The sequence below is a fragment of the Ochotona curzoniae genome, unplaced genomic scaffold, assembly GCF_017591425.1.
Source record: "Ochotona curzoniae isolate NIBS_2020 unplaced genomic scaffold, NIBS_Ocur_1.0 contig_2318, whole genome shotgun sequence".
NCBI lineage: Eukaryota > Metazoa > Chordata > Mammalia > Lagomorpha > Ochotonidae > Ochotona > Ochotona curzoniae.
Genome location: NW_024465419.1, coordinates 4115730 through 4134804, shown reverse-complemented (window position 1 = coordinate 4134804; position 19075 = coordinate 4115730). Strand labels below are relative to the sequence as shown.

The 19075-nt window shown below is 42.8% G+C and overlaps 1 protein-coding gene across 3 annotated transcripts in view; it reads right to left on the bottom strand.

Moving 5' to 3' along the window:
- Positions 1–14878: 14878 nt before the first annotated feature.
- The window catches only part of ATP6V1H (ATPase H+ transporting V1 subunit H), a 92265-nt gene continuing 88068 nt past the window's right edge, over positions 14879–19075 (bottom strand). For all 3 annotated transcript variants that reach the window (XM_040972576.1, XM_040972575.1, XM_040972577.1), the window contains one exon: positions 14879–15208. In XM_040972576.1, coding sequence (XP_040828510.1) covers positions 15148–15208 — 61 coding nt within the window. In that variant the 3' untranslated portion in view covers positions 14879–15147. The remainder of the gene's footprint in view (positions 15209–19075) is intronic.

Sequence of the window (19075 nt, the reverse complement as noted above, 5' to 3'; positions counted from 1 at the left end):
AGATCCAGGCCAGGTGAGGCTGCAACACTTAGGCATATGTGTGGGTCAAGTCTGGAGATGGGCTGGGCACAAGCAGGAGCGAGAAGAGGATGCAGGCCAGACTGGGTCTGATTATAAAAACCTCCAGTTTACATGAGGGCTAGGGCTGAGGTATTCTGTTGTGCCCACTGGCACAGGCAAGACCCAGGACTGGCAACAGATCTCGTAAGGGAATTTCAGGAACACCCCCTGACAGGCCAGAGCTTCCACTGGTGAACGTGAGAGCCAGGATTGAGGATAGGCCAATCTGGGCAGGGCTTCAGCAGGCATTGGCTAACATGTGGGTGGGGCTTGGGGATGGCCCAGGTCGGGACTAGGTTGATCACCCACTGGCACATGAGAGCCAAAATGAGTGCACAGCAGCCTGTCTAGGCCATAGTAACTACTGGTAAATGCTGAAACTGGATGCAAGTCACGTCTGGCTGGACTAGAGTACCCCCCTGGCAAGTGCAAGATACAGGGCACAGAGAGGACCTGATAGGGGAAATGTGGGTACCCCCCCTTCTAAGCTGCAGCTCCCAGTGGTATGAGAGTCAGAGCCAGGGGTGGGGCAGGTTGACAAGGTGGCAGTACCCATTGGTATATATGTGGACCGGCATGGGGCTGGGTCATGTTGAACTAAGACACAGCACCCTTGTGTGCATGAGAGCTGGCTGGGATACAGGATGGACTGGGCTATCACACAGCACATGCCAGCACATGCAAAAACTAACGCTTGGGGCAGACCTAGTTGACATTATTGGGGGGTCACCCCAATAATGTCTGCGCACCCACTGAGTTTATGTAAGAACTGGGCCTGTGATGGGCTAGGCTTGGCTAGGCTACAGCACCCATTGATTTGTGTGAGAGATGGTGCTGGGGCAGAACTGATTTTGTTGTATATATGTGTATTTTCATGCACACACACATACGTGTTTTTGCTTATGCATGAAGAATTTTACCAAGCATGTATAGATAATGATAAAAGAAACTGGTACAAAATGTTTTTAAAGAGTAAATTAGGTTAAACCACTGCTATCACTCCATATCAGAATGCTGCTTAAAGTCCCAGCTACTCCACTTCCTATCGAACTCCCTGGTAATGCACCTGAGAAAGCAGTAGAAGATGATCCAAGTAACTGCATTACTGTTAGCCATGTGGGAGACCTGGGTGAAGTTCCTAACTCCTGATCAGATTGGCACAGCCAGACCTTTGAAAACGTTTAGGGAATGAATCAACAGACAGAAGAACTCTCTCTCTCTCTCTCTCTCTCTGCAAACTGTCTTTTAAATAAATAGATAGATATTTAAAACCTGTGTATGTTTTTGTATAATTCTTTTTTTTCCAACTTTTTTGTAAACGAAATTATTTCCCAAAAAATGAAATAATTTTAGTTACATGTTGATTTTAACAGTGTTTTGCATCTCTCAAGCTGTTCACCCTGAACACATTCATACTCCCTGATAACTTCTTGCATCCTAGAGGAACAAATGGAACCATAGCTTCCATGCAGTACATTTCCCATAAAGAGCACTGTGCCAGGTTACCAAGCAACTTAAGGTACCTTTCATCGACTCTATTTCAAGACTAAGGCTTTCCTTTTTAAAACCCATTTACATAGCTTCCAACTGCTTTGTGCACTTCAGTTTCTTTTTATTATTTCCAAACCTCCCAAAATCCTCCATGAGGGTTAGTTTACAGATATGCATTTCATAAAACCCACCAAGCAGCTATTGTGTGCATAGGAGCTGGTGTGAGGGGCTGGGAATCTGAGGTCTGTAAAGCAGTCTGTGTTGTTCATGGCGACTGCCTGTGGTCACAGCTCAGAAAGCATCCTGGGACCCATGCAGGAAACACTGCAGCTGAAAGCACAGGAGCAGCATCCAGCTTCTATGGACCGGGTTCTGGGCAAGCTCTTCCTATTCGCTGGTCTCATCAAACCCTTTCGACAGCCATTAAATGGATGTCGTTATTACACAGGGGGAAACAGACATACAGCTGCATGATGGGAGTTGGGCTTTCAGATTCTGTCTCAGCTCAACATAAATGGCACAGCTTTGCTTGATTTTGAAGAGTTACCCTAAATATTTCTCTAGGAGTGCTTAACTGGAAAACTGTACAGTTGAGCAATATGAATGTTCCTCTTCCCAAGCTAAGTGAGGACCTTTGAACACAAAATCAGTAAATGACCCCGAAAACATATTCAGTTACTGCCCAATAGTTTTATTTGATCTTGTTTCCACTGTAATAGGCATGGTTTGTTCAGCTTTATGGTTAAGTTCTTCTCTTTGTCCTAATCGACTTGAGCAGTGAGTGAAGCATCGTACATCCTCCAACTTGATTCTTTTCTTTTTCAAAATTGTTTCTATTCTTTTACAACCTGTGCATTGCATTGCATTCTATTGTGATTGCAATGAACCTATGTGTCAACTGGGAAGAACTGACAGTTTAATCCTGCTATACATTCATTCCAACCCATGACCATGATGAGCTCTTTATTGACTTTGTCTTCAAATTATCCCAACAGTGTTCTGATTTCCAAGTGTACATATTTTGCATATATTTGTTGAATTTTGTTGAGTATTTCATATGTCTATGTTATGTTTCCACTTCCAGTTGCTAGCAGAAATGCATTTTTTAAGTTATTTTTTTTAACTGGGAGATCACATTTACGGAGAAGGAGAGACGGAAAGATCTTCCATCCACTGATTCACTCCCCAAGTGCCCTCAACAGCCACAGCTGAACCAATGTGAAAACAGGATCCAACAGCTTTTTCCAGGTCTCCCACACAAGTGTAGGATCCCAAGGCTTTGGGCCATCCTTGACTGCTTTCCCAGGCCATAAGCAGGGAGCTGGATGGAAAGTGGGGCCGCAGGTACAGGAACTGGTGCCTATATGGAATCTTAGCACATACAAAGCAAGGACTTCAGCCACTAGGCTACCATGCAGTTGGTTTTTACATGTTGAATTACAGTTCATTTGCTATTTCCAGGAATTTTGACACATTACTAAAGAAATTAAGATGTCATGTGAACAAATGAAGTTTCACATTTTCTTTAGAAGTTACTTGCATTCTTTCTCTTAAGATGCTTTGTAGATGGACAGAAACATTGAATAAAACAGGCAGCATTGGCTTATTTCTAATTTTAGCAAAGTGTTCCTTATGCTTGAAATTAGTTTAACATCAACTGCAAGTTAGGAGAGTGCCTTTTATTTCTTGTTTGCTGAAAAGTTTTCTAGTAAATCAAGATTGATCTTTGTCAACTTCTTCACATATATTGAAATTGTTTTTCTTTTAGTCTCTAAGATTTGTGAGTTACAAAAAATTTTAAAATTAAATTAATCTTCAAGTCTTATAATCTATTTGCACAAGAAGTATTATCCCTTCTCCATATTGTTGAATTCAATTTGTTCAAGTTTTGCTAAGATTTTTGCATTTCTGTATATTAGAGATATTGGATTGTAGTTTTGTTTCTTGTATTTGTTTTTCTGGCTATAGTGTTATGGCAGTTTTGCCCTCAGGGGGAAAAATGAATTGGGGTGTGTCCTCATGCTCTTCTTATCTGGAGAAATTGTTGTTTATTTATTTATTTATTTATTATCAGTATTATTATTTTAGTGAGAGAGAGACAAAAGAGAGTGAGGGCCTTCCAGGCACTGATTTACTCCCTGCACACCTGCAACAGCAAGAGCTGGAGCAGGATGCAGCCAGCTAGCCTGGAACTCCATCTGAGTCCCCAACATGGGTAACTGGGAATCAAATATTTGAGACATCCTCTGCTGCCTCTCGGGGTGAACATCAGATGGAAGCTGAAATCAGGAGCAGAGGCGGGACTCTAATACAGACACTCCTACAAGGAATGCTGGTTTGTCAAGTGAGACTCTACAACACCCATGCCCACCATCTTTCTCTCCTCTCTCTTTCTCCCTCTCTCTTAAATTTTCCCTGTAATGCCACTTGCATCCTATATGGTTGTTGATTCTAGTCCTGGCTGTTCTGCTTCCCATCTAGCTCCCTACTTGAAGCCTGGGAAAGTAGCAGAGAATGGCCCAGGTCCTTAGGTTCTGCACCCACGTGGGACACCTGGAAGAGGATCCTGGCTCCTGGCTTCAGATTGGCTCAGCTACAGCCATTGCAGTCATTTGGAGAGTGAACCAGCAGAGGGAAGACTTATGTCTCCCTCTCTCTATAAAATCTTCATTTCAAATAAATAAATCTTAGTAAAATAAATTGAGATACCTTGATAAAAACGACTTAGTAATTGCGCAATTTAATGTTTAATCATTCAGACATCTTATTCCAAGAATAATATTTATTGGAATATGTACTAAAACAAAATTTTTAGCTATAAATATGGCTTCACTGTTTATATTCCAAAGCAATAATATCTTAAAAGATTTATTTGTTTATTTGAAAGGCAAAGTTACAGATAGCCAAGGAAAAAGAGATATTCCATTCTACCGAGGATGTTGTGAGTCATTTTGCATTTAAAGAAGTTAAATGTGACATTCTCAGTGGTCTCCTGACCTGAAATGTGTTGCCTGTGTCCCTTCCCCTAAAACTACGAACAGATTTTCCTCAGTAGACGTGTGCTCATGGGTTCGCACCTCAAGATGCAAAGCCTTGGCCTCTGGAGCACATTGCAATAAGAGATTCTTCTGGGTTGCCTATTTTTGGGAGACTGTTAGTGAAAGAAGACCATGACCCAGCCTTCTGTTCCCCAGAATGTAGCATCAGATTCTTGGTTTTAATTTGAAAGACAGAGAAGAGAGATGGACAAACTCACAGTGATTTCCCCTTTGTTCACTGCTCCCCTAATGCCAGCATCAGCTGGCACTGGACTGGGTCAAGCTAAAAGCCAGGAATTCAGTCCAGATCTCCTGCACAATGGCAGGCACACAATACTTGAGGCAGGAGTGTGTGCACTAGTAGAAATGTGAAATCAGGAACACAGTCAGGACCCACGTCCAGGAGCTCCTATATGAGATGTGAGCTTTACAAGTAGCATTTTCATTACTTTGCCAAATACCTGCCCTATGCTTCAGGAGAGAATTCATTGTGCCAAAGGCTAGGATTGGTGGTATGCAGTCACTTTCAGGGTAAGTGTGACAATTATCAACATTGCTACAAAATATCTGGCTTTGTGAGAACATAGCCTTGTTTTGGAAGGGTGGAAAACTTGCTAGCATGTGTTTTGTGTAGTGACTATCTCTGGTACTGACAACTTAAGTCTAAAAGCAAAAATCTACCAAGGGTCCCATTTCCTTACAGTCCTCCCATGCAAGTCTCTAGGACATACCACGTGGGAAATCCTGCTTTATCTGATCAAGATGTGGTGTGTTCAGGAGCTCATCCAACTGGTATGCGTCCACTCCAGGCTCCTGCTTCTTTGCCTGTGGAATCCCATTATATTCAGGTACTCCTCTTCTCTACCTTCTCTACCTTTGCATGTTACAAAACCTTCAAATGATTCCAAACATTTATCTGAATAATATATTTTTCCGGTGAACTCTCTTACCTTTGAGCATGCAATATCGTATCAGATCATGTAGGTGAGACTTTGCAGTGAGTTCCCCTCCCCTGGGGAATGCTATCTCAAATCTTACCAGAACCCCTAGATGTGAGATACTGACCTCAACTACTAGAATTTACCATGTGGACGAACACCAGAGGTTGACCAACACTTTGACCTCTGGGGCTAAGGCAGCGATGTGCTATCAGGTGCTTCCCCAAAGACTAAGAACTTGAGTTATGTCTGTGAAACACCATGTTGGTCTTTGAGCATGGAATTCTCAGCACCACTATGCTGCCTTCAGTACTGAGAAACTTCGTGCACCCTTGCTCATCTCCACTATGATGGTCAAGGCCACTTCTCTAAGAAAGCTCAAGTAGAAGAATCCAACTCAAATTTTAACTGGAATTCGTTTTTCACAGACACTAGCTTCCCTCCTGATTGAACAAGTGGACTTGACTAATTGTGAAACTTCTGTGGTTAATGCATTTGTCTATAGGTTCTTACTCTCTCCTTCTTTGAGCATTGTGATCATAGGAGAGGTTCTAATTGTACAGCAATCAATCACGCAGTTTATTAAATCCAACTTATTTGCAACATTAATAATAGTGAGGCATTAGTTGTAAAATTCCTGCGACAAACCATGAAAGGAAGAGCAGTTTGTTTGCAATAGAGCTCTGAAGATTCAAATTCAATATCAGGCAACATGTTGGTAGATGGCAAGAGCACGTGCAGAGGAAGGATCATCTGACAGCTTAGGGAGCACAGTGTCTGGACCCAACTCAAGCTTTTGTAATCACCTTTCTCATGAGAATTATCCTGTGAGGGTTTGCTCCCAATGGTCTCAAGACCTCCCGCTACTATTTCCACTGCCAAACACTACAGCTGGCTTAAATCCCTACCCTGAGTACCATGAGTGTATGATTTCCGTGGAGCCAACTCAAATATCACACTTGTGTAATTATTTCTTTATTTAAAAAATTCACAATGAGAATCACAGCCACATGACTTGTTTATCACCACACAACACATATATTTGCCTCACCTTTTATGTCAACATATGACCTAAAATATTTAGCATCTATTTTAACAAATAACAACAATAAAGTGTTTTTGTTTTTGAATGAATTATTAAAAAGGAAGTAAATTTCTTTGCGTTGTTCAGTGGTTTTTTGGGGGTATTTTGTTCTGTTTTGTCTTGTTTTACCTTTTATTTGAAAGCCATCTTCCCCCTAGTGTTTTACTTCCCAAATACCCACAGCAGCCATTGCTGGGCCAGGCCAAATCTAAGAGCGTGGGTCCCAACTGTCCATGTGAGTGGCAGGAACCCACGAGCATAGCCACCATCTGTTACCTCATAGGGTGTGCGTGGGCAGGAAGGTGGAGCAGAGGCAGGATTGCTAGGACAACACTCCCATTGGAGATCCCAAAAAGCAACTCAACTACCACACCAAACACTCACCTACAAACAGACTTCTACAGATAAGCATGTTCTGTGTTAATATAGAGGTATAATTTTTCCCAAACACTGAAAATGGCAAGAAATTGATATGATTTTCAAAAATGTCTTGTAATTTATATTATGAAAACCCCATACATGGATTTAAAACTATTCTGCACCAAATTCCTTTCCTCAATTGAAGTACCTAGAAATTGGCTAAAAAATGATAAAGATTTTAATTACAGCTGTTTGTAATAAAACAGCCTGGTGTAACTTCAGTACAGGTAGGATATCCATGTGTCTGCCATGATACATGAAATAATCATCATAGTAACTATAAGCAATGGTTACGGTCTGTTTTCAATCCTTAACACATATTGATTTTAATTCTCACAACTGCAGATGCTAAAAATTGTTAGGTAGATAGCTCCTATCACGTTTTGATTATGAATCCAGACTCTGGCCTTCTGTATTCAGAAATTTAATCAGAACACTTTCCAATAATACAGACTCCAGACATCAACACTGATTTAAAATATCATCCCTTCGTTACTCGCTGTAACACAGCAAGCAATGCAGCAGTCTGCAGTGCAGGCATCACATATGGTTGCTGTTTAACCCCAGCTATTCTACTACCAACCTAGCTCCCTGCTAATGTGCCTAGGAAAACAGCTGAGAATAACACATGTACTTGGGCCCTGAATCCACACAGGAGAGCCAGAAAAAGCTCTGGAAGCCTGGCTACAGACTGGTCCAACTATGGTTGTTGCAGTAATTTGGGTAGTGAACCAATGAATGGAAGATGTCTCTCTCCTCTTCTTCCTCCTCTTCCTCCTTCTTCTCCTCCTCTCTCTAACTCTTTCAAATAGGCAAAATAAATTAAATCATTAAAAAGTATCACCTCTGGAACTATGATTTACACAAAACAAACTACCACACACATATATTTTTGTTTCTTCCACAAACTCAATTGAAAGACTTGAAGGAATAATAAGACTTTTTTTTTACTATAAAGGAATACATGGGGTCACAATGCCAAGATACCTGATAAGAGCACTAAATTGAATCCCAGTTCTACCACTTTTGATTCCACTCCCTGCCAATGCACCTGGAAAAGCAATGGAAGATAGTCCAACTGTTTGGGCTCCTCTCACTCACAAGCAAAATCCAGGAGTTTCTGAATCTTGGCTTCAGTCTGTCCCCACCCCAGCCATTATGGTCATTTGGGGAATGAACCTATGGACGTCTCTCCTTCTGCTTCTGTCACTATGCCTTTCAAATATATGAGTCCTTTTTAAAAAATAGAGTATGTGGCCAGCTGCTGCAAAGTGGCTAGCACCATCCTGGCTCAGGCTGGGTGCCTGATTGAGATATCACACCCACACTTGCCATATTTGGCTGGTGGTTGAGGTGCAGCCCAGCTCTGGGGGTGGAAATTTAAACCATTGGCTGCTGCAAAGTGGCTGGCACTGTCTTGGCTTGCATGGCCAGGACACCAACAGCACTGAGCGAAGCAACAAGCTCTGGGGACTTGGGAGTGATGAATTACTACCTGGGGACATCCATGGATGAGGCATTCAGACATGTAGGTGAGAAATGATTACTGAGGAACTCTGAATGACAGGGCATTGTACTTTCAGGTAAGCAAGGGAACTGAGAAGTGGTGGTGTGGAGGGGAGAGACTGGAAGACCTCCTGTATGGGACAAACCGATGTACCAGTTCATGTGGGAGTCCTGAGTCGGGCTTATTAGCATGGGATATTGCCAGCTATCACATGCCAGTCCATGTGAAAGCTAGGCTAGAGGCGTCTGGCAGGACTAGATCCCAGGACCTGACTGAGTGTTGGAACAGGGGACAGGTCATTTTAGGCAAGGTTATGACACTAACCAGCACACGATAGAACCAGGTCCGGGGTAGATTCTATTGAGGATTCATGGGCACAACCATATAGAAATACAAATCCCACTGGTTAGCTTAAGAATTCGGGTGGTCCTATGAAACTGCAATTTCCACTGCCATGCCCAAGAATTGTGGATAGGAACAGGCCTGAATGGGGAGCTAAGGGAATGCCTCAGCTGGGTTGGGATTCCCACCAGTGAGCAGGAGAGCCGGACTGAGGGCAGCAGGCTGGACTGTACATGGTTACAGCCTCCCTCAGCACAGGTGTGGACTGGGTCTGAGGAGTGACAGACTAGGATGCAATCCAGCACCTACTGACATTTGTGAGTACCAGGGTGGGTTAAGATCAGACTGGGCTAGGTCTTGACTCTCACTGAACCACATGAAAGCTGTGTCTGGGCATGAATTATGTCTGTCTGGGCTGCAACATCCAACAGTAAGAACCAGAATGGGAGTGGGCCAGAGGCACTTAGATAACTCCTATGTAGGACCGCAGTCCATGCAGGTGAGCGCAAAAACCAAGTAAAGGAGCAACTGAGACCATGCCAGGTTATAGTACCCACTGGCATACGTATGAGTCAAGTCTGGGGACAGACTTGGCTAGGCCAGTTCATAACATCCACTGTCAGATCTGAGAACCAGTACAGAGTACAGCAGGGACCAGATCAGCCTGCAACACCAATCAGTTCATCCTGGGACAACACGATAACGGATGCTAAGGTGAGGTGAGCCATACCAGCCTAGGGTCAGTAGATACTGGGTCTGTGAGCCCCACGGCAGAGGATCTGGTGGGGTTCAGGTCACCTGGCCTGGGGCCTGGGGCCTGCCTGCAAGGTGGGTGCCAGGTTTATGAGCCCCAAGGGAGGGGGATGCACTGGGACTTGGGTCACCTGGCCCAGGTCCTAGAGCCTGCATTAGTGGAGGGCATTGGATTTTGAGACCTGGGGGCAGTGGGTCCACTAGGGCTCAGATCACCTGGTGCGTCCTAGGGCACACCTGTGAGGTGGGTGCCAGTTTGTGAACCCTGGGAGCAGGGGATCCGGCTAGGCTCACATCACCTGGCCCTGGTCCTTGGTCCTGCCCATGAGTGAAAAAGGCATAGCAGTAGACACAGACCCTGATGAACATGGAGAATATGGCAGCCCATTTGATACCATCACAGAGGAAGGAGAACAGAGCAAATTGAACAACTTCCCCAGCAAACAGCAACAGCAAAAATCTGGGTGAATGGAGACTTGAGGTCAACTATGGCAGCCAATAGACATTGGGAAGATTGCTTTATCTTGGATCAGTGAAATCGACAGCGTTTCAGAACTATCCAAACCACTTGATCAGAACCCTCAGAACATGCACTGTAGTGGGACCCTGGGTTGATATTGAGTGGCATTTCCTCATCCCTGGGTACTGGGACATTTGGAGGGCTGAATATGGCTTCCCCTTTAACTCTCTGCTTTTCCCAGAGACAAGAAGAAATGGAGAATTAGAAAAAGAATTGTTTCACCCACTTCTTCCTGATCCTCGGGGATCCTTCTCTTCCTGGTCAACCCTGTCATCATCATCAAATAAACAGCATCAATTTAATTTAAAAACAAGAATATGCAAAAATACAAAAGCTGTAATACATATGGGCACAGAGAACAAAAAAAGATGAACAATACTAACAGAAACGTTTTGAAAGCTGGGGATTCAATGGATGTCAGGAGCCTTGTACTAAAGCCACACTGAAGCCATTTTGAATATAGAACTATGGGCCAGTGGAAAACCCCCGGCTGTCTAGATGCTTGGGAAAGAAGTTATGAAACTAAACACACGCTTAGCTTCAATTGTTTGTAGCAACTGTTTTAGAATGTGATTTATGCTATACCTGCCGACATCTTGTTACTGATTACCTATGTTATTGTTGATACGTTGGTTACTATGGTTGATATGGTGGCTGCTCAAGAACAATCGGTTGGGAGACCATGACTTGCATCCTAGTTTCTCCTTGCCTCCCTGAGCCTTAGTTACTGAAAAGCATAAAAAACCTCGATTAAAATCAATAAACCGACAGCTTGATCAGACATCCTGTCTTGCTGTCCATTCTTCGTGTCTCTTGTCACCTTCATTCTCTCCTAGGTGGTTGCGACCCCCGTTGACTGTCCTGCTGGACAGGACAAATGGACAAATGATTTCTGCTGTTTCCATTGTATTAGCCTGCCAAGGAACAGGGATGAGAGTGCATCAACGTGGCACCCAGAAGAGTCTTCCCTTCAAATCCTGAGAACTGAAAGCAATAGAACAAACTTGAGATGGATGTGGGTAGGATTCCAGATCTCTGTTACTCAAGTTTTTGGTGGTGTTAGTTACTTTCTTGCTATTTTCTGTTCCTTTTTCCCTGCCCTCTACCTCATTTTATTTATTGTTCTAGTGGTTACTCTACACAATTAACAGACATCCTTAGCTCCTCACAGCCTATCTGATTGGTTACAACATTTTCTAATACAAGAAACTCACAAGAGAACAAGTCCACTCAATTCCCTTGCAACCTTTGTAGTTTTGTTTTAAATACCTCATTTTGACAAGTTACAAGCATTGTTATCTGATGCTCTTTGCCTATTGGTTCCTTCAACCAAGTTCCTTCATATTTTTTCCTTATTAGTAATTCTCTCTTCCAAAAATTTATTTATTTTTGAAAGGCAGTTAGAGAGAAAAAGAGAAGAGCAGACATCTTCCATCTGCTGGTTCACTCCCCAAATGGCCACAATGGCGGAGCTGGCCTGGTGGAAGCCAGGAACTTGAAATTCTATCGGGGTCTTTCATGTGGTTGGCAAAGACCCAAGGAATCAGGTCATGTTCTGCTACCCTCCCTGGTGCATTAGCAAGGTTTGGGATTGCAAGCTGGGGCTGAAACTAGTGCTCCGAATGGGATGCCAGCATCGCAGGTGGTGGCTTAATCTGGTGCACCATATCAGCCCCAAATTTTCTTTCTTTGAAAAGGAAAAATGACAAGGTATATAGTTACTGCAAGGTAAAACATCTTAGACAAGTAGTTCTCCAGTCATACATGTGTTTTTTTTCCACTTTCATTCTATTTCTGTGAAACATAATTATACTCTTTTTAAAAATTTTTTTATTACTTTTTTTTTAAATTGTTGTTAACATTGTATTATGTGATACAGTTTTATAGGAACTGGGATTCCCCCCACCCCTCCCACTACCCTCCCCCCATGGAATTATACTCTTTTTTTAATGGTAAAAAAAATGTGAGCTTGGTGACAGATTTGTACACCATGCAAAAAGAGCTTGAACTTGTTTAGAGTCCTTCTTCTCCAACAGACTTTCCTGCTGGAAGCTAAAGGTGCCATGTCTCTTAACTAGAACAGAACATCTTGTATAGCAAAAAGGAAACAATTCTGAAGCTAAAAAGAGATTTCATCTCAAAGTTCAGATTTGGAAAGTAACTTTGCCACCTACTAACTCTGATATCAAAATTTAGTCTAATATATCCTGTATTATCAAAGACAAAGAATAAGAACAAAAACCCTTTTAAACAATGCTCAAATAAATCAGATCATCAAAACTTAGCTGTGTACTTCCTGAGATTTGACAGCTATGGGTTACAAAAGTATTTAGATTTTAGTTACATGCAAATTAATTCCAATACTTTGTTGTGGCTGGATGGATTTTTTTAAAACTGGAGTCATGCGGCATTTGTGGCTGGCAGGTGCATTGTGTGGGCATGAACTTCACCTGCCAAAGAAGAAGGTCACTTGATGCATCTTTTACAAGTATCAGGGTCAATAGAACTCACAAAAGGAGTTTGCTAAGACAACAACGTATGAGTTGATTCCACCTTTCCTCTGAATGAATGCATGCTTCTCAAAAAAGAAAAATAAAGTTTTCTTCTTGTAAATTACTGTGCACGTGCTCAGGATAATTTGATGAAAAATAATTTATGGTGACACTTTAAAAACTTGTTTAGTTGGATCTCCTGTTAAACTCTGTATGATTATTATACCCTCAAAATATTAAACACCTACATTCTACCCTAAATCTATTTGATTTTGTAAGATGAGAACAAACTGATGGCCCATGAAACACAAGGATTTTTAAGAAGCAGAGAATTGCTTCTAATCGATGAGGCAACCTGGATTCAGGTTATATACATTGCCCAGGTTGGGTTGCCAAAAAAAGTGGGGGTGGGGGGAGGGAGAAATTTGGGTAATTAACTAGATTAACTAGCCCAGCTGAACAACATGGACTTAAAAAGCTTTAATGGAAAAAACAAAAAGGTTGACCACAGCAAAAGAATGTGCCCAATCAGCCCTTAGGCTAGGAATGGAGCCTGGCTGCTCCATTTCCCATTCAGCTCCCTGCTTGTGGCCTGGGAAAGCTGTTAAGGATGACCCAAAGCCTTAGGATTCTGTACCAGTGTAGGAGAACAGGAAAAAGCTCCAGGCTCCTGGCTTTGGATCAGCTCAGCTCTGACCAGTGCGACCAATTGGGAGATAAACCATTTATCTTTCCTTCTTTCTGTAAATTTGCCTATCCAATAAAACTAAATCTTTTTAAAAAAATATTCTAAAAAATGTTCATGGGAGAAACGGTACATGGAGATGCTTCATGATACAATACAAGATGATAATTACAGCATGATGACATAGAAGTATTGCTTCTCATGTACAAAAGTATTTCTTGGAAACTAAAGCACTAACAATTTCCATGACAACTGTAACTATACCAAGAACATCTTTCCTATTCCTTATTAACAACACTAACTACTGAGTTTGTGACTAACTACTGTCTTCTGTTAAATTCAACAAATAATATTTGCTTATAAATTTCAGAAACCAGCCTGAAGTTGCAAAGGAATCAGGCATTCTCTGCTCAGCATGAACACAGGATTGGATATTTTGCAACAGAGTGAAAAGAGGTACAAATATCTAAAGGCAAAATAAACATGGACACAAGGCTGAGTGGGCTTCATCGAGGTTAAGGAAACGTTGTTATCTCAACACAATACTTTGGCTCTTTCACACCTAGCCAAACATCACTTTGCAGGCTAGGGCTTGGGGCCTTCTAGCAGGGCTAAATCACAGTAGCTGACTGAATGTCGGAAAAGGGAACAGGACACATTAGGCAGGGTCATGACGCTTAACAAGCACATAAGAGAACCAAGTCCAGGGTAGATTCTGTGGGGGATATGTGGGCCAAATCCTGTGAAAATTCAAGTCCTACGGGTTAGCTTAAGAATTGATGTGGTGATGGGCCGAGCTAGGTGTGACCTTGGAATCTGCTAACACTCACGAGTACAGAGATGGAGAATAGTTTGGGCAGGTCGAGGCTGTGGCACTCACAAGTGTATCCTTAAACAGGGTGTGAGGCAGGCCAGGACACAACATTCACCAGCTCATTCTAGGCCAAGATGGAGGAGCAGACTATTCAAGGCAAGGGTCTAGCACCCCCTGGCATGTGTGAGATCTGAGTCTGGGAGTGTGCCAACTGGAGGAACTTAGGAAATTCCTCTAATGGATCATAGCTCCCACTGGTGAGAATGTGATCCCGGGGAGTCAGGCAGGTTGGACAAGGGTGGCCATTTGGGGAATAAATCAGTGGAGGGAAGATCTCTCATTGTTAATCTGCCTTTCAAATAAATGAATTTTAAAAATCTCTTTTTAAGGATATACAGGATATCAACGAAATTAATCTAAAGCTAAAACTTTTTATCCAATTCCAAAAGGAAATACCACAGTATATTAAAAATTAATTTAACATTTCAAGAGCCTCTAAATACTGCTAACTCTAAGCATGTATGTACAGATAAATGATAGATAAGAAAGCTGAACACAGATCTTAGATGACAGATGAATGACTGACAGATAGACAGACAGAAATATGCTACAGATGACAGGCAAGTGGATGACAGATCATTTTAAGATGTTTATTTGTGAGTTACTATTTTGTAACAAAAATTCTTCCAATTTGCTTTGATAAAGTACAACAGAAGCAAGAACGACATGTCTGGAGTGAGAATCTTTTAATAACTCTATTCATTTCCAAAGAACAATAAATACAGGCATTATAAGCAGTATATATAACAGTAAGATTTTCTTTAGATACAGAAAGCAACTACTTTTACACAACTTAAAGACCAAACACTTTTTTTTCAATAGCACAAAGAAAAGCTACACAATGCAGGAAATTCCTACTCAAAATGAAAGTTCTTCTCAACTCCGAACAGTGAGGGCCCCACTCCAGGTGCTTGGCCAAGATCTGGAAGGCTGGGGGTGGCACTCAGCTCCGCGCAGCCGCAGTCTGAGGTTGCTCCGATTGAAGCTGCTTGCCCAGATATTCCCTAAGACAAAACAAAACAAAACGAAAAAGTAAGAAGCATGAAACAAGTCCAGTTAGCATTTAGGTAACAAAGAATCACTGCCAAACTTGAAACACAAACCACTGTCATAGATTTAGTTCAGCACCTGAAAGCTGATAATAAAACAGCAGTAGCAAACTAAATTTTTCACATTTCAAAAGTACTCTATGGCAGGTATCCTACAACCTAGCAATTCTGTATGCACAAACAAGTGTTCAAAAGGCATCGCAAGCAGACTTTCCCAGGGAAAGTATCTCCACTTAGACAAAAGCCTTGTTTATTACCATGCTATTTCTGCAATCTTAGAAATTACAAAAAATCAACTGCATTAACAATCCCAAGTGACCTCCCTACATGAAAAGTAAATTTCCAGATGCAAGAGAATACACTCATCAATCCCCTGGGAGGGACTTGCAAGCAGATGTTATTCTGCTGCAGCACCGAGAATAACATCCAGGATCACAACCCTGGCTTGTGAGCATGCACACTGTGCCGGCAGGGTGGAGCGTCTGCACAGACGGGCATACGGACCCTCCGGAAGCACCACACAGGCAGAACGGTGACGTGCTCACTCTGCAAAGGAGCACACGGGCCCTGGAGCAGTCTCCTTCACTGAAAAACCCGAACGTGCACCACGGCTTAGTCTAAGTAACATACAGCACCTCTGCTCATTCCAAGGCAGAGAACAATCTTTCCCCCATGACTGTGAGGGACTGTCCAAACTTTCGCTTTAGAACTAACAAGGACTCAGAGATTTTTCTAAAAGAAATCAGCGAAATATCCCCTCTTACGAAAAGCAAAAAAAAAAAAAAAAAAGTATTTCAGAGACCTGAGTTTCCATTTCCACTCCCTCACCTCATGGGCAGCCATGCTGGCCCGGGGGCCGCAACGCTCCTGCAAGGACTGAAGAAGCACTGGGCACAGTGGATGAGCACCAGGTACCTTGAGTCAGCACCTTCCCTTCCTGCCTTATCAACTAACCATTCTTCTTCTTTTGAAAATTCATTCATTTATTTGAAAAGCACAGTAACGAAGAAAGAACGACGGACACACCAAATACATTCCATGCACCTATTAGTTCATTTCCACAAATGGCTGCAATGGCCAGGGCTGGGCCAGACAGAAGCCAGGAGTTTCACCCAGGTCCCCTATGTGGGTGCCAGGGCCTGACCTCTCAGGCCATCTTCTGCTATTTCCCCCAGCAGTGCAGTGGGGAGCTGCATAAGAAGTGAAACAGCTAGGACATGAATTGGCACCTACACAGGATGCTGGCATTGCAGGTGGCATCTTAACCCACTATGCCACAATGCCAGTGCCTACTGTTTCTTATTTTAACACCACTAGGAAAACAATCTTGGGGTGTTATCAGTGTCTAATAAAAATCACTACTTATCCTTTCTGCAGAGGCCTGAGTAAGGGGAGACAAAAAAACCGCACATTCTACCTGACACATACTCTGCTCTGCCATCACAGTCAAGCTCAGAGCACCTAGATGTGACGCAAAAATCCCCCACAGCGAGAAAGGAGGAAATGTCACACAGGTAGTAAAGAAACAACAGGAAAGCATCTGGGAAGCCCTGTGAATCCCGGGTACCTGTGATGTACCAGCCCCGGGCCCCTCGGCGGCTGAAGAAAGTGAGCAGTGCCCACCAGTGCTGGGAAGCTGACACTGAAACTTCTCAGGTCATGAAAACCACTTTCTGGTCTTTTTTTAACCTTCCTAGAGAGACCTGATGACTGGCTCATTACTTTGGGATGTCACATTAAAGTGTTTAATATTCTCATGTTACCAGAAACTAGTCTGTCATAATTAGGCAATGGAATCCTCATTATGTAAATAGCTATGTCTAATTTATGCAAAGACTAACAGAAAAGCCGTCCCATACATTCCATCAGACGAGAAAAACACCAAGTTTATGATAACTGTTAATGCTGCTCTCTGGGAGGGCCTATAGCTAAGGAGTACCTGTGGCTACCAGGCTTTGTGTTTTGGAGTGAGTGGCTAGAGGGTTGATTCTATCACAAAACTTCCAGATCTTACATTAATTTCTTCTACACATGCCTAAGTCATTATGGCTGAAATAAGACATATGCACTTCAAGAGGGATTTCAAGCATTCCGATTCTGAATGCTCCTCTGTGTAGTGTAGTTTCTTGGAAAACACTATAGAAGGGAACTCAAAGATACCATGCTGCCTTCAATTACTATGCCTTGGTTCTTGCCATCAAAGAACAACATCAAGGACCCTGTTCTAGCATCTGAGTTTCCAAGACAACTGGCAAGATCACATGGCAAAGCCTTCAGGAGCTCACACTGTGAACTGCTAAGTGACACAAAGGGTCCTGTGAGATGGTCACACACAGAGGCCTTGAGAGACTTGGGGTACCTATTCATCTATCAATAGGGGACAAAAGTGAATTCTTAAGAGCTGGGAAAATCGCTGATTTCTTTACAAACAGGGTAAAATAGGGTCACAGCAGGAAGATATTTCAACACCTTGAAGGCAAATTGTTCTAACACAGGAATTTAGAGATAGACCCAACCATGGCTGCCTCTCTGCTCATCTCCTGGTTTGTTCTCTTGGACAATAGCCTCTCCTATACTCTTTTACCCACATTTGCAGGCAGATAGTAGAAGCATCCAACTTCATTACCTGAGTGCCTGGCATGTGGACAAATCCCGTTCTCGCTTTCTCTGACACAGCATCCTTATAAAATATGGCATTTGGGGGAAAGGCAAGGAACACAGACAGACACAACTGGTCCGGCTGAGAACATCCAGGCTGAGGGCCCCCTTCAGAACTTTCCCAGCCTGACTTGCCACACTGTAGGGTCACAAAATGCCAAAGGTCACTCAAGATAAAAGCCCAGTCACATATACAGAGCAGAATGAAATCTTCCCAGGATTTCTTGAGATGGTCATATTTGTTGTGATGTGTGGGTTGTTAAAGTGCCGGAGGCAAGCCAACTGACACTCAAATGGAAAAAGAACTGCACTTTAGAAAAGCAACAGAGCTGACATGATAGTGCATCAAGTTAAGCCACTGTCTGCCATCCCCTATCAGAGAGGCAGTTCGATTCCCAGCTGCTTTGTTTTTGATTGAGCTCCCTAATAATGTGCCTTAAAAAGCAGCAGACGATGGTCCAAGTCACTGTGCCACTGCCACTCATGTGGGAGACTCAGATGGAGTTCCAGGTTCCTTAGTCTGGTGGGGGGCATTTGGGGAGTAAGTCAGTGGATGGAAGATCTTTCCTCTGTCGCACCACCTTTCCAACAAATACAAGCACAGCAACCAAGTAAGCAGGAAAGAAAAGGACCTATTTGGTCAAAGCATGGAAGGAAACTGATTCCTTTGATCTGAGTTCATAAAATATAACAGTGTGCTCCCTTGGACCTGAATGACTGCCTGCTGTCAGAGGAAACACCCCCAAGATGCAGGATACACCTGCCTCTGAATCCCCATGACACAGTCACAGCAATGCTTAACATGTATCAGAGACGGAGCACACAGAGCAGCCACCTCCACTCCCACTTCGTCACAAGCGCTCATGGAGCATTTACTGTAGGATGCCCACACATGATCCCCCGGCATCGTCCTAGTGCCCTGTGAAGTAGGTTGTTCCCTTCCCCAGGACAGCCTGGAAAGGTGCAGAAATCAGATACTGTTATCTTTGTTTTGTTTGGTTTTGCTTAGATTAAATTATAGGGTGAGAATCATTTCCTCAGGTTAAATTATATTAGGATCAGGCAAAAGGAAAAAATAGTATGGATTTTAGCTCTACGGGTTTATAATTATAATAAAGAACTCAAGAAGAGAGGTTTAAGCACATTATCTTAAGTACTGAGTTA